The 14740-nt window shown below is 44.9% G+C and overlaps 1 protein-coding gene across 1 annotated transcript in view; it reads right to left on the minus strand.

Moving 5' to 3' along the window:
- Window positions 1-7357, minus strand: part of LOC311232017 (E3 ubiquitin/ISG15 ligase TRIM25-like) — a 34821-nt gene extending 27464 nt beyond the window's left edge. Inside the window, exons 1-2 of the mRNA XM_084318680.1 lie at window positions 6662-7357; window positions 1887-1982 (exon numbers count right to left, since the gene is read on the minus strand). Of these exons, the coding sequence (XP_084174806.1) occupies window positions 1887-1982; window positions 6662-7288 (723 nt within the window). The 5' untranslated portion in view covers window positions 7289-7357. The remainder of the gene's footprint in view (window positions 1-1886; window positions 1983-6661) is intronic.
- Window positions 7358-14740: the final 7383 nt, after the last annotated feature.

Consider the following 14740-nt stretch of genomic DNA (forward strand, 5'->3'; position numbering starts at 1 on the left):
GCTAAATAAATGACCAGATCAGCTCACAGTTGTGAGTCTCACGTTATTACAAGAATACTCTACAGTTACAATACTGTACAATATACAAAATAACAACAATATACAAAACAACAATCACAGTGTCAAACGGTAGCCTAGTGGGTGGGTATTTGCACTTGTGGATATTTCACTTGAGGGGTAGGAGTTGCACAGTGTGGGAGGAGGGGGACAGGGTGAATTATTGGTGCATATTAGAGTTCAAGGTTTGATTTTATTTGATTTTTATTAAGGATCCCCATTAGCTGGTGCCATAGCAACCAGCTAGTCTTCCTGGGGTCCACACAAAAAAAACATACAAAAACAATTATTGTTGCAAGACAAAATGATTAAATGTCAGTACTGTACAATGCATACTGAAGCTAACAAATAAGATAGCTAAAATTACATGTGAGCAAAGAAACAGAAAACAAAAATACTTTACAGTGTTAAATACAATTTAAGATGATTTTTTAAAGTGAATTTACTGTTAATGCAGCAGAGGTTTTGAGGCAGGTTATTCCAAAGAGTCAATGATCTAAAAATAAAAGATCTCCTTAAAGCGTTGGTTTTGGGACCAGGTAATTCAAGCTGCCCATTACTGGAACCTCTAGTGTAATGATCATGCACAGTATTACTATAAACAATCTGTTTATGTATAAAAAAAAAAAAAAAGGGAGTTTTACTGTTCATGACCAACTTGAACAGCACAAGTATATTAAAAGACAATCTATTTTCAACGTTAAGCCAAGAGAGGCGGGCATGCATACGGCTCACATTAGACCTTAGTGAGCAGCCCAGTTCCAACCGTGCTGCCCTGTTCTGGACCACCTGGAGCTTCCTGAGGTCACCACTGGCAGCAGATGACCACATCGCAGAGTAATAGTCAAGATGACATAAAACTAAACTTTGAACTATCTGACATAAAAGGGGACGGGCAACAAAAGAAGCACATTTCCTGGAAATACCAATTGCTCTTCCCATTTTCAAAACAATATAATTAATATGGTGAGACCAAGACAGAGTGCAATCCAGCATCACTCCAAGGAGTTTAGTACTTTCAACTTGTTGAACTGCCGAATTACACAAGTTTAAATGAAGCTTTGGATTTGTAGATAACCTGTGCCTTGTTCCCAGCACAATACATTTATGTGTATAAGGTGGTGATGGCTGGATGGATGGAGGGGAAAGTCACTCACTTGAACTGCATAAGACTAACTACTGAAAAGCTATTTTAGCAATAGACTGATATGTCCATTATTCTAAAGCACTTCTAAAGTGTGTGCATGTGTGCGCACCTGTCTCTGTGTGTGTGTGTGTGTGTGTGTGTGTGTGTGTGTGTGTGTGTGTGTGTGTATCTATGTGTGTGTGTGTGTGCATGTGTGTGCAAGGTTTTTAGCTTTTTTCAACTATCTACATTAGGGATGGGTACCGTTCACATTTGAACCGATACGGTACCGGTACCTGTGTGAATTGATAACGGTACCCAATGGTACCTTTTTTCTGTACTTTAGTCTCTAAAGATTGTATCTACCTACCTCAGTTGTGAGGGGGGAAAATTCCAAACTTCAAATAACCACACTTTCGACTTGCCATTGCCCCGACTGCTTTGTTGTTGAATCAAGTCAAATCCTAGTTAAGCGTATATTGTGCGTGTGAACGGTGACGTGAAAAAAAAAAGGAAAAAAAATAAATAAAGGGAAAAAAATGTAAGTTAAAAAAAAATTGAATCGGTACTCGGTAGTACCGACGTGATTCGGTAGGTACCTTTAAAAGTACCTAATTCAGTACCCATCCCTAATCTACGTGTATAACTTTGCAAGCATGCACATTATCTGTGTGTAGTGTGAGTCGTGTGTGCTGTGACCCACCTTAAGGGACGCCAGACTCTGCTGAAACTGCTCCAACTCTCTCTCTCCGCTCCGGATCCTAACTTGAACCTGCCGCTCGGCCTCTTGTAACTGGGCCTATAGCAGTGAGAGGAATCCACTCTTGTTATAATCTACAACAATAACACAATAACAACACATATAATAATAACACCTGTGGTTTATATCCATGTTCTTCTCATATTCAAGGAAATGCATAATTTAAGAAACTTGAGAGCTAGAGATGTGTACTACAGTGTATGTGTGTGTATGTTTGTGACTGTGGGGTGGGGGTTGCATGGAAGAGACAGATAGAGGAGGGACTGGGAGTGGAGGAGGAAAGTGCTGCCCAGCAATAGCACTCCTCACTCCCATGATGCACGGCTGTCTCCATCCCGTCTGATACAGTATCAGCCGAACGCCTGTAAACCTGAGACAACGGGGGGAATCACACAGGAGGCACTGTGCTCATGTGGACGATACAAAAAAGTTAAAGCGAAATATCTTAGTGCAGGCTTTGATATTCTTAACTAACATCACCCTGTGTTTGGTCAGGAAGAACAATGACACGTCCTCTTTTCTATTTTTTTTTCTACTTTTTTCTCCTCCTTTTTCTGTGATTTTTCTCCCCATCCCAATTGACCTCTCGTGCCAATTCTCCCTCCCCTGTCCTGATCGTTGCTCGCATATGCCCCCCACTGGCCGGTTGTAGAGAGGATAGAAGCCTTGCATCACATGTCCCCTCCGATACATGTGGAAGCAGCCTGTCACATCTTTTCACCTGCCAGCGTGGACTCTCATTTGGCGAGGCGTAACGTGTAGGATGCTCACACTGCCCCCGCCATTTCCTGTCTCTGCTGTGCAGGCGCCCCAACCGACCTGTAGGAGTCGCTGTTCACAACGACCAGACTACCACCCTTCGACTTCCCACCCGCTAACTCTGCCAATTGAGTTAGTATGACGGCCGGCCCAAGCCAGAGGCAACGCCGACAGCCGGATCCGAACCCGGTGTCTAATGCGTTGGTGACGAGCGCAATGTCCGCTGCGCCACCCAGCCGCCTACACGTCCTCTGTTCTATTATAGCCTGGCCCTATCTGTCTGCAGAATTATGAAAGACCCCCCACCACCCCAACAACAGCCTGTTCAAGCTGCTGCGGTCAGGCAAGCGCCTACGGTCACACGCTGCAAGAACAGAGACTCCGGCTCAGCTTCTTCCCCCAGGCCATCAGAACACTGAACACTGAACTCTCCACTCACAAATACACATGAGCACACACAGACACATGAGCACACACAACACTCATTCGGCAACCACTAAAACAATCACTTTAGACAAAATGTCACTTTAAAAAATAGAAAGAGGCCGCCTGATCACGGATAATATTAGACGGTAACTGCATGTGATAGACTCCAGCAAGGATGCCGCGCCTCCTATAGCTGTATTATCCTTGGATGCGATGAAGGCCTTTGACAGGTTGGAATGGTCTTATTTATGGGCAGTACTTGGAAGGATGGGGTTAGGAGAGGGGTTCATTAATATGATCAAAGTACTATATACAGATCCATCGGCCATGATTTTAGGTAAATTCTGCTCCCCACACTTTCCTGTGTCGCGCTCGTCTAGACAGGGTTGTCCTCTTAGTCCCAGACTATTTGCTCTATCCCTAGAGCCCTTGGCACAATACATAAGACAATCCCAGTCCATAGCGCCGATCTCAATTAAGGGAACACAGCATCACATTAGCTTATATGCGGACGATGTATTATTGTTCATGCAAAACCCTACCACCTCCCTACCTCATCTTCTCAAAGTAATAGATGATTTGGCAATCTATCGGGATTTAAGATAAACTGGCCAAAATCGGCCTTCCTTCCACTCAATCTGACTGCGAAGGCTACCGCCCTCCCAGCAAATATACCCATGGTAGAACACTTTAGATGTCTTGGAGTTGAAATATTCCCCACTATATGCCAAACGGTGAAGTATAATTATTCCGGATTCTTAGATAGGATAACAAATTACTTCGGCAGATGGTCAAAATAAAAAAACTCATTACAGGCCCGAGCATCAATAGTTAAGATGGATGTTTTACCCAGAATTAACTTTTTCAGCTCGATGTTGCCGTTACACCCCCCCCCCCCCCCCCCGTTGGTTACTGGAAAAAATTACACTCCGCTGCATATAAATTCATTTGGAACAACAAACCTCCACGAATAAAAAGATCCACTGCACAGAGAAATAAAGCCGACAGGGTTTAGCATTTCCAGACTTCAACTATTATTTTAAAGCGTTCTCTTTAAGACCACTGATCACCTGGTTTGATTCTCAAGCATCTGTATCCTGGAGACCATTAGAGGAGAACATAGTGGCACCACATAGACTGCAGGATATAGTGTACACAAACTTATCAATTAAGCAATGCAACTCGAGATTTGGCCCTCTTATTACACATGTGATCCGGATATGGCGTGACACACAGAAAAAACCTACAAACCGCCATAAATGGCACAGTCATTCTCCCCTATTTAATAACAATTTACTCCTTATTGCACAACAACCTATCAGATTTCCTAAATGGGAAAAGAAAGACATACATACATTGGGGGATATTTTCGATGGCCATGGTTTCTGCAGTTATCAAGATATATTTAACAAATTTAACCTCACCAGCTCCACTTATTTTTTCTATCTACAATTAAGAGCAGCTTTAAAGGCTCACGGAGTCCCATTAAAGATTCCACTTGAGCACCACAGATTTTACAAATTCTTTTATGAAAAGGAGACATCGAGAGGCTTCGTCTCTGACTTTTATCGTCACTTACTTACGTCCTCATATGAAATCCTTCCCCTAGACTCGGTTAGGAGGAAGGATATCCCAAACTTGGAAGTAGATTTTGATTGGGATGAAGTCTGGGCAAACGTACGGCTATCATCACGTAACCCAGATCACCAACAGATTAACCTTAACTTTGTTCATAGGACTTACCTGACTCCTAGACGTTTGCACCTAATGGGGCTCAGACAAGACCCTCGATGCTCCTTATGTTTAAACGGTGATCTTGGTACATTTATGCATATGTATTGGGAATGCCCTCCTGTTAAGATATTCTGGGAATATCTTGAATGATGTTTCTCAGTTATCAACCTCTGTACATGTAAAAAGACAAATTTTGTCCGGTCTTACGGCTGCCAAAAAGTTGATAGCGTCACGCTGGATTCAACCGGATAAAATGTGCTGGAAGGTGTGGGTTCTTACCTATCTCGATGTGATTTATCTAGAGATATCTACTGCACGAATTTTAGGGGTTAATGAAGCCAGCATAGCAATCTGGTTGGCTGTGGTGGCGAAGATAAAGGGAAGCATATGAACTTGTAATTTCCGATGTTAAATGGAATAGTGGATGTATAGTCCAAGAGGGGGTCCTGAGGGGGGGGGGGGGTGGAGGGGGAGGGAAGGGGAAGGAAAGAGCGAGGAATAGCGAGCAAGAGCATAATGTATTGTATTGTATTTATTATTTTTATGTCTTTTAATCTACATTTATTTTGATTTAGTTACTGGACTGTCATTATTGTTATTATTATTTCTGTCATTGTCATGTGATTTATCATTGAATTTTACTGTTACTGTATTGTTTGTCTAGTTTTATGTTAAAAAAGGGAAAATAAAAAACATTTGTTCAAGAAAAAATAGAAAGTCACTTTAAAGGAAGGAGGTACTGTATAGTATAGTTTGGATACATTAAGAGTTCAAATAGTACATTGTATATTGTATAGTAGTGTATATAGGAACCAGTTTCTCAGGAACTTAGCATGTATTTTTTTTTACCATGCATATCCTGTGTCTTACCTATTTTATTTTTTCTATGCCTATTTTATTATTGTATTTTGCACAATCAATGCGGGCATGCCCACCCGCATTTCACTGTATGCCCTGGTATGTATGTGACAAATAAACCTCTTGATTCTTGATTCCGTTTGTTATCACCTATAGACACATGGGACCCCAACGTGGGCAAGGCCAGATATGGAATTGGACCAAATCGGTTACCAGTGTTACATTGATTGATTGATTGATTGAAAACTTTATTAACAGATTGCAGAATGGGTACAATACAGTACGGCTCAATACACACAATTGTTAAGGGGATGCAGACCAGAGAAAGACTTTCGTCTTGTTTACATCAGGGTCCCCCATTTTCAATTCATCATAAACCCATACACCTATATTAGAATATACATAACATAGGAAATGTATATCCCGGACCCTATTTTATTCTTAGGCTTATTTTATTCTTTATTCTTAGGCTTATTTTTATTCTTATTTGTGACTTTGTTTTTGTCTACCTACTACATGTTTACTGTTTACTGTGAGTGAGCGATTTGTATAGTGCCAAATTTCCCTCGGGATGAATAAAGTATTTGTATTCTATTCTATCAGAGGGGGGGGGGCACTGACATTCATTCAATGATGTCATTATCTGGTATATTTTGAGATCAACAGGTGTGAATGATAGCCTACTGTAATTGGAATGACTACCACTATGAATTGAAAATGGGGGACCCTGATGTAAACAAGACGAAAGTCTCTCTGGTCTGCATCCTCTTACCAATTGTGTGTATTGAGCCGTACTGTATTGTACCCATTCAGAGGGGGGGGGGACACTGACATTCATGCAATGACGTCATTATCTGGTCTATTTTTAGATCAACACAACAGGTATGATGATGATGATGATAGCCTACTACTGTAATTGGAATGGAATGACTAGCCTATACCTGTCTCCTGGCTCTCTGGGCGTCCCCGTTGTGCTGGTCTTCTTGGTCGGACTCGCACAGCAGACAGTCGCCGGTCCACCCCCCCTCGGAGCCGCTCTCTGTCCCCGGCTCTGTGGGCTCCAGGCCCCGGCGGTGCTGCGCGCACAGCCGCTCCCACAGCCGCTCCACGGCCGCCACCAGCTTGTGCCGCCGGAGGGTGTCCACCTCCCGGTGCGGCGAGACGTGGAGCTCGCAGAACGAGGCCAGGCACACCAGACACGACTTTACCGCCTTCAGCTTGTTCTCAACGGGGCAAAAGTCGCAAGGGACGTCTCCCACTGCCCCCCGATACAGCTCCGGTGGTTGCGTGTCGTTTGTTGACATCATCATCATCATCGCCGTTTCGTTCAGTTTGAGCTTCTCGACCACCTCGGCGAGCACCGTGTTCCGCCTCAGCACCGGCCTGGGGCTGAACGTTTCCCGGCATTGCGGGCAGCTGAGGCCGGCGTCCGACTGGTCCCAGTAGTCGTTGATGCACGCCATGCAGTAAGTGTGCCCACACGGGATGGACACGGGATCTTTCAGAATGTCCAGACAGATAGCACACCTGAACTGACTTTCTGTCACCGAGATGTTCGCCTGGGCCATCTCTCTCTGAGCGCAGATATTTTCCAATTCCTTCGTTATGAAAAGCCTTCCTTCCTTGTGTCTCACGGGGTGTCTTGATGCGACAGGGAGGGGTCCGGGTCTTCTTACAGGAATAGCCCTTCTTCCGACATGTCATCCATCCCAGCGGAGGCTCGTCGTTACGTTGGAGTAACCAGTGTTCCAGAATCAGAAACCGTTGCTACTACCGGGGGAGGCGTGTAGCCAAATACGGTACAGACCATGACGTCATCGGCCCTACCGTATGTCTTCATGTATATGCGCAACAGTTGTTTGGCATAGCTAATGAATAATAACCAGGGCCGGACGCGTGTACCGGTTCCGCAACAGTAAGTGACTTCCGGGTAGGCCTGATTGGCCCCGACAGGCACGTGACGCGGCAAACTCAGGACGCGCAACGAGGCTGCTGAGAGCTGTCGCGCGGAAATAGGCTGTCTATTGCCATTCTCTAACACAAACTCTAACCTTAACCAGCTCCTTAACAGCGCCTAAACTTAACCGTTCTAACCTTAACCAACTCCGAAACAATGCCTAACCTTAACCTTAACCATGCCTAACCTTAACCATAGAAAGAATATTGCCATTCTCTAACACAAACTCTAACCTTAACCAGCTCCTTAACAGCGCCTAAACTTAACCGTTCTAACCTTAACCAACTCCGAAACAATGCCTAACCTTAACCTTAACCTTAACCATGCCTAACCTTAACCGGCGAAAGAATACACGTTAAAAAAAAAATCACGTTAAAAAAAAAAGATTTGATGGGATTCGAACTCACCAACAACAGACCGCAGGATCGCAGGACCGCTGCTCTGCGAGGTGAGCTATAGCGCCGAATGAGAGTCATGGCGTATTTGGACGGTTACGTAATTCCGTAAGGGCTCCGCGGAGCGTGCCGCGCGGCAGAGAAAGTTGCGCGTCACGTGCCTGTCGGGGCCAATCAGGCCTACCCCGGAAGTCACTTACTGTTGCGAAACAGCTACACGCGGGCCGGACTGGGGGAAAAAATTCAGGCCGGGAAATATAGTGCGAAATATAGCCCCAGTCAGGCCACTTTTTAAGCGGGGGGTTTGGGGGTCCCCGTCCCCCACCAGGATTTTTTTTGTTACAAAGACTTAATATCCTGCATTCTGTTGCAGGAATTTTAGAATGTTTACCCTTTTGTTGAGTTTATGTGTTAACACTATGGGTGCCGGCCAGAAATCCGGAAAATGACTGTGGATTGCCAGCGCTATTTGTCTATGGAGAAATTCCCCTTCTTTGCAGGGCTATAACTTTTTAAATTCTATTGCTACATTGCCATTATTAGGGCCCATTCAAAGTCCTATATGTATTGTTCATTGTGTAGCAACGTTAAACTTTTTCATTCACATATTCATAGTAAAGTATGGTCTAATGCAGACCTGGGCATTGTACGGCCCGCGGGCCGCATCCGGCCCGCGGGATGATTCTGACCGGCCCGCGAAAGATTACATGATAATAATTTTTTTTTTTTTTTTTTTTTTACTTTTTTCTTTTCATGTCAACGTTCACACGCACAATATACGCTTAGGAGACATGCTCAGAAGATGTTGGTTCTCTTTGGATCCACCTACATATGTGAACAGACATTCTCAATCATGACATTTACCAAGTCCAGGTACAGATCCTCTCTCACTGATGAACATCTGGCAGCTGTGCTTCGCATCTCCACCTCAGACATGCAACCTGACTTTGATGGACTTGTTAAAGCTCAACAGAGACTGGATTTCTCACACTGAATGAAACAAAAAAGAACTGAAGAACACTAAAATGTGGAAATATAACAAGTGAAATGGGACACTTGATATATATTTTTCTTAAATGTTTAATATAGGCATGTAAAGTAAAAAAGGCTACAAAACGGGGACACTTTTCTTTACACAGTTCAGTGACATGTCTTGTTTATTTTTGCTATAAGATGATGTGATGTCTTTAGAAAGCTAAGAAAATCCTTGTTTCAATAGAAACAATAGAAACTCGTTATTAATGTTTCACATTTAGTTTATCATTTTGGAAATGAATTCTATTTGAATAAATGATATTTTTGAAAGCTAACCTCACCTTTTAATTGCCAAATAATAACATACACTCTTACCAGGGGTCAAAACAATGCCATTTACTGCTTTTTATATAGAAATAAAATGTATATTATGCATAATTGAGTTTGGAATTTTGGCCCGGCCCCCCAACATATTTTCAGTTGCTCATTCGGCCCCCCGGGAAAAACAATTGCCCACCCCTGGTCTAATGTATAAGTATGTTTTCATCTCTTTCTGCAGCTTTCTCCAGAACGTGATATATAGCCCCAAATGCATTAAGTTGATGATGAAATACAGTTTGATGGCAATCGGGGCGATATAAAAAATTTCAATTGGACGTACTTCTAGAATGATCTATGTATGATATGATGATGACCGGATGGGCGGGGGATCGTTTATAATTCCGTGGGCAGCGTTATATCATTCATCTAGTGTGGGTGATATGTTCATCATAACAGTTTATATGGAATACGATAAAAAATAACGCTGAATCTTACCGTATCCTCCTCGCGCCGTTGGGCGATGAGCGTGGAACAGTCATTTACCTATTATGGTATGTAGAAATATCGGGTCAATTTCCAGCTTGTATAATAGTATATATGTCCAAATCATGTTGTTTATCAAGTTATTGGCAATCGATCGCTATGTATTGTGTCGAGATCGAGTCCCGGTAGCCAAACAGAGTGCCCGGAAGTAATACGGCCGACCAGCACAACCTCCATAGCACTTCCTGTTTGGCGATTGCGCCGATCGGCCACCAAATGGCGCTCCTGAACCGCCAGAGAGCTCAGTGGGTCCTCCTGGTGGATCTCAGGCCAGCGGAGGGGAAATATGAATCCGATCGCAGATTTTTGAAATATTGATATAAGGACGCTGTAAAGCGTCCTCCGGCAACTTGAGCATGGCCGGGAATGACGCTTTTAAGCGTTTTCCAGCAGTCAAAGTGTTAATATGATAGTATGTAACTGCTTAACTGTTCCACAAGAGGGCGCTATAGGCGTAAGGAGACGCAGCTGTTGTGGTTGACATCAGGTAAGAGGGTATAAAAGGGATTGTTCCCTCCCCCTCGATCTCTTCCTCATCTACCTCTCACAGAGAGAAGGTCTCATGGTGCATATGCAATGTGAAATAAACCACGCCGATTAAAGGCTAAAGAAGGACCTTGTCGTCATGAACATATTATTGTTGCTCCCCAGGTGACTCTGTCAACAGGTTATGGGCCCAGATCACGGAAGAGCAAAATAATAAGGGTAGCTAGTTTAGCTGAAAGTATAGGCTAGGTTAGCAGCGGGAGCACCGCGTGGCTAAGGCTAAGCTAACGGGCAGCTAAAGCTACGCTACCATCAAAAGAGGATGGCGACAAGAGGAAGGAGCAAGTGGCGCTAGTTTAACGGAAGGGCAGAAGACTACGAGCTCTGGGAAGAGCGAATGTTGTGCTGCATGCACGGAGTGGGGCTGAAGACAACCATCTTGACGGCCCCCACGGGAGAAGTAACGGCGGAAGCGCAAGCCCAGGATATAAAGCAAAATGCTGACGCATACTGCGAGTTAGCACCACTCCTAGACGACACAAGCTTGGGGCTGATATTCCGTGACACAAAGGACAAAGGCAGAGAGAGCCTAAAAGTGTTAAGAGAACACTACATCGGCAGGGGTAGACCCCGGATCGTATCCCTCTATATAACACTGACCGTGCTGAAGAAAGCGAACACAGAGACTGTGACTGAATACATCATCAGGGCTGAACAAATCATCACGGCGCTTAAGAGTGCAGGAGAAGCACCGAGCGATGGATTAATGATGACGATGGTTATGAGAGGACTACCGGAGATGTATAAACCATTCACACTGTTGGTGACACACGGTTCAGCGGACATGTCGCTGGGGGAGTTCAAGGCCAAGCTGCGGAACTTCGAGGCCTCAGAAGACACACACCCGGTCGCCGAGGAGGCGGGAGAAAGGGTGATGAAGGCCCGAGCAGCGCCAAGGATAAAGACCAGACCCCAGACGGAGATGGCGTGTTGGCGATGTGGAGAAAAGGGTCACTGAAAAGACAAATGCACAAAAACAGTCTGGGGCAGTTTCTGTGGAACTTCGGGACACGCGGACAAAATGTGTAGAAAGAAGCGCGACCAGAGCGCTCGGTACGCGCACATGCAAGATGGCGGCTGTGGACAAGATGGCGGCTGTGGACAAGATGGCGGCTGTGGACAAGATGGCGGCAACGGTGGACGTGAGGCGAGTCGAGACGACGCCCGGAGAGCAGCGGGAAGAGAAGACTTCATCTTCGGGGCGCAGACAACATACGTCACCCAGTCAACGCAGCAGCAGCAGGTCTAAAGGAAGGGACTGATCGTGGACACAGGTGCGTCGTCCCACATCATCAACGACAGGAACCGATTCAAGAACTTTGACAGCACCTTCGAGCCGGAGAGACACAGCATGGAGCTGGCAGATGGGAAGCGCACATTCGGGTTGGCGCAGGGGAGAGGAGACGCACGGGTATGCCTCATAAACAGTGAGGGGCGCCGGTATACCGTGACGTTAAAGAACGCTCTCTACATACCCTCGTTCCCACAAGAACTATTCTCTGTAAAATCTGCTACTGCAAACGGTGCCAAAGTGTTCTTCAATGAAGGTAAAGATGTTCTTGTAGAGCCTGACGGTACGAGATTTAACATTGAGGTGTACAAGAGAATGTATTATCTACAAACAGAATGTAACGAAACTGATATGTGTAATGTCAGTCATGATATTCAGACATGGCATGAGATCATGGGTCATTGTAACTACGAGGATATACTGAAGCTGCAAGCGGTGACAGTAGGCATGCACACATTAACGGTGAAAAGCATAGACCTAACAAAGAATGTGATGTGTGTATAAAGGGAAAGTTCACTCAAACAAGGAACAGAAGTCCCACGGAAAAAGTGAAGACACCACTTGAGCTAGTCAACACAGATCTAGCCGGTCCAGTAAACAATGAGTCCATAGGTGGCTTTAAATATGTACAGTCTTTTACAGATGTGTGTACAGGGGCAGTGTTTGTTTACTTTCTCAAAGCAAAGAGTGACACACTCCAGGCCACGGAGAAATTCCTTGCAGATGTAGCCCCTTATGGCAACATAAGATGCTTGAGGTCCGATAACGGAACCGAGTTCACAAATAGAGAGTTCCAATCACTGTTGAGAAGGAACAAGATAAGACACGAGACGTCCTGTCCTTACTCCCCGCACCAGAACGGGTTAGCTGAGAGGGAAGGATGCACTCTTTTCGAAATGGCTATAGGTGTAAGCTAATAGATGGTAACTTATCCAAGAGTCTATGGCATTATGCGGTACAAGAAGCCGCTTACACCAGAAACCGGTGTTTTAATAAGTACATGGGCACCACCCCGTATACAGCACTGACAGGAAAAAGGTGTGATCTAGCCAGAATGCACAAGTTTGGGTCAGTGTGTTATGCTTACCAGCAGGACAGAGGAAAGCTCAAGTCCAGGTGTGAAAAAGGACTCTTTGTAGGGCACGACAAGGGCAGCCCCGCTTTTCTAGTCTACTATCCCGGTAAAGGGAAAGTGCAAAAACACAGGCTAGTAAAATTTGTCACAAAGACAACCTGTGAGAACGAGACACAGACACAGGAGCCAGAGCTGGACTCCAGAGTAGGGTGTGAAGAAAGAGAGAGTACTGAGTGTACTGAGCACAGATGTGCAGACAGACAGTCAACAACCCCCAGAGGATGATGACGGGAAGCACCCTAGGGTGACGTCACGTGCCTCATGCAGTGGGAGATATCCCTCCCGGGAACATAAACCCCCAAAGTATCTGAAAGACTATGCCCAGAGAGAAAGTGACGAGAATGACAGTACACTTACCAGCATAGATTACTGCTACAGAGTAGTGAGCGGTGTACCTCAGACCTTTAAAGAGGCCATGGTGTCCCTGAGTCAAGAAAATGGGAGAGAGCAATGGATGAGGAGATGAGGTCCCTAGAGGACAACCATATCTTTACTCTAACCAAGTTACCAGAGGGTAGACAGACAGTGGGAGGAAAATGGGTGTACTAAATCAAGGAGGGTATTGAAGGCCACGACAAGTACAAGGCCAGGTTTGTAGCTAACGGCTACAGTCAGAGGGAAGGTATAGACTACGGTGAGACATTCTCACCCACAGGCAATCTGACCAGTGTACGGGTAGTGATGCAGAAAGCAGCTGAGGACAGTTTGATTTGACACCAGATGGATGTGAAGACAGCCTACCTGCACGCACCCATTGATAGGGAGATATATATGGAACAACCTGAAGGTTACGAGAAGAAAGGAGAGAAGCTAGTGTGTAAGCTAGAAAAATCCATTTACGGCCTGAAACAGTCTGGGCGAAATTGGAACGAGATGCTTCATACATATTAATTAACTAATTGAAGATCATTTCATACAGAACCCAGTAGACCCCTGTGTGTTATGGTTTGTAAACAACTCCAACAGCACGACACAGACAGGTAGTTCAGAGTTAGCCAAAAACGATGGGCGTATTTATTTACAAACAGAAAAGAGCAAAAAAAACAACATAAAGCATTCAGGGGGAATGTCCTGGAGCAGAGTAGGCTCTGCGGCTCTGCGGCTCTGCAGCTCGGCCCAGAGCAGAGTTGGCTCTGTGGCGCTGCGGCTCTGTGGCTCTGCAGCTTATTCAATATCCACCCGGGGCGGAACAGAGAAAAAAAGAGAATGTCATTAATCCAACGTAGGGAATATGAGGCAGTCCAGTAACAAGCAGAGTCCAGTAACTAAAACAAGCGACACCTCTTCAGTGTTTACGGAACACACAAAAAACAGAATGAAGGTCTTGAGTCCAGGAAAAAAAATTGGAAAACAGAGTATCAAAAATATACTTCCAAAGACTCACCAAGGGCAAAGGGAGAAATGAGGCACGGGTCCACAGAGGCAGAGAGGGGTAACAGCGGCGACTTTCAAGGACGAACTGGAGAAACAACGGAGAAACAACACGGGAGGAACAAGCAGCAGGTGGTGTTGAGCAAAACGACCCGACACTGAACGTTCAGAAACCCCATGTATATAAGGGCTCCCTTCGAGCTGATTTGAAACTCTTTTCAGGCTGCATTCTATTGCCATGCTCTGCGACAAACTCTAACCTTAACCAACTCTGAAAGAATGCCTAAACTTAACCCTAACCTTAACCAACTCCGAAAGAATGCCTAAACTTAACCCTAACCTTACCAACTCCGAAAGAATGCCTAAACTTAACCCTAACCAACTCCGAAAGAATGCCTAAACTTAACCGGCGAAATAAATATTGCCATGCTCTAAGACAAACTCTAACCTTAACCAACTCCGAAAGAATGCCTAAACTTAACCCTA

This window comes from Notolepis coatsorum (genome assembly GCF_963971535.1).
Source record: "Notolepis coatsorum genome assembly, chromosome: 7".
NCBI lineage: Eukaryota > Metazoa > Chordata > Actinopteri > Aulopiformes > Paralepididae > Notolepis > Notolepis coatsorum.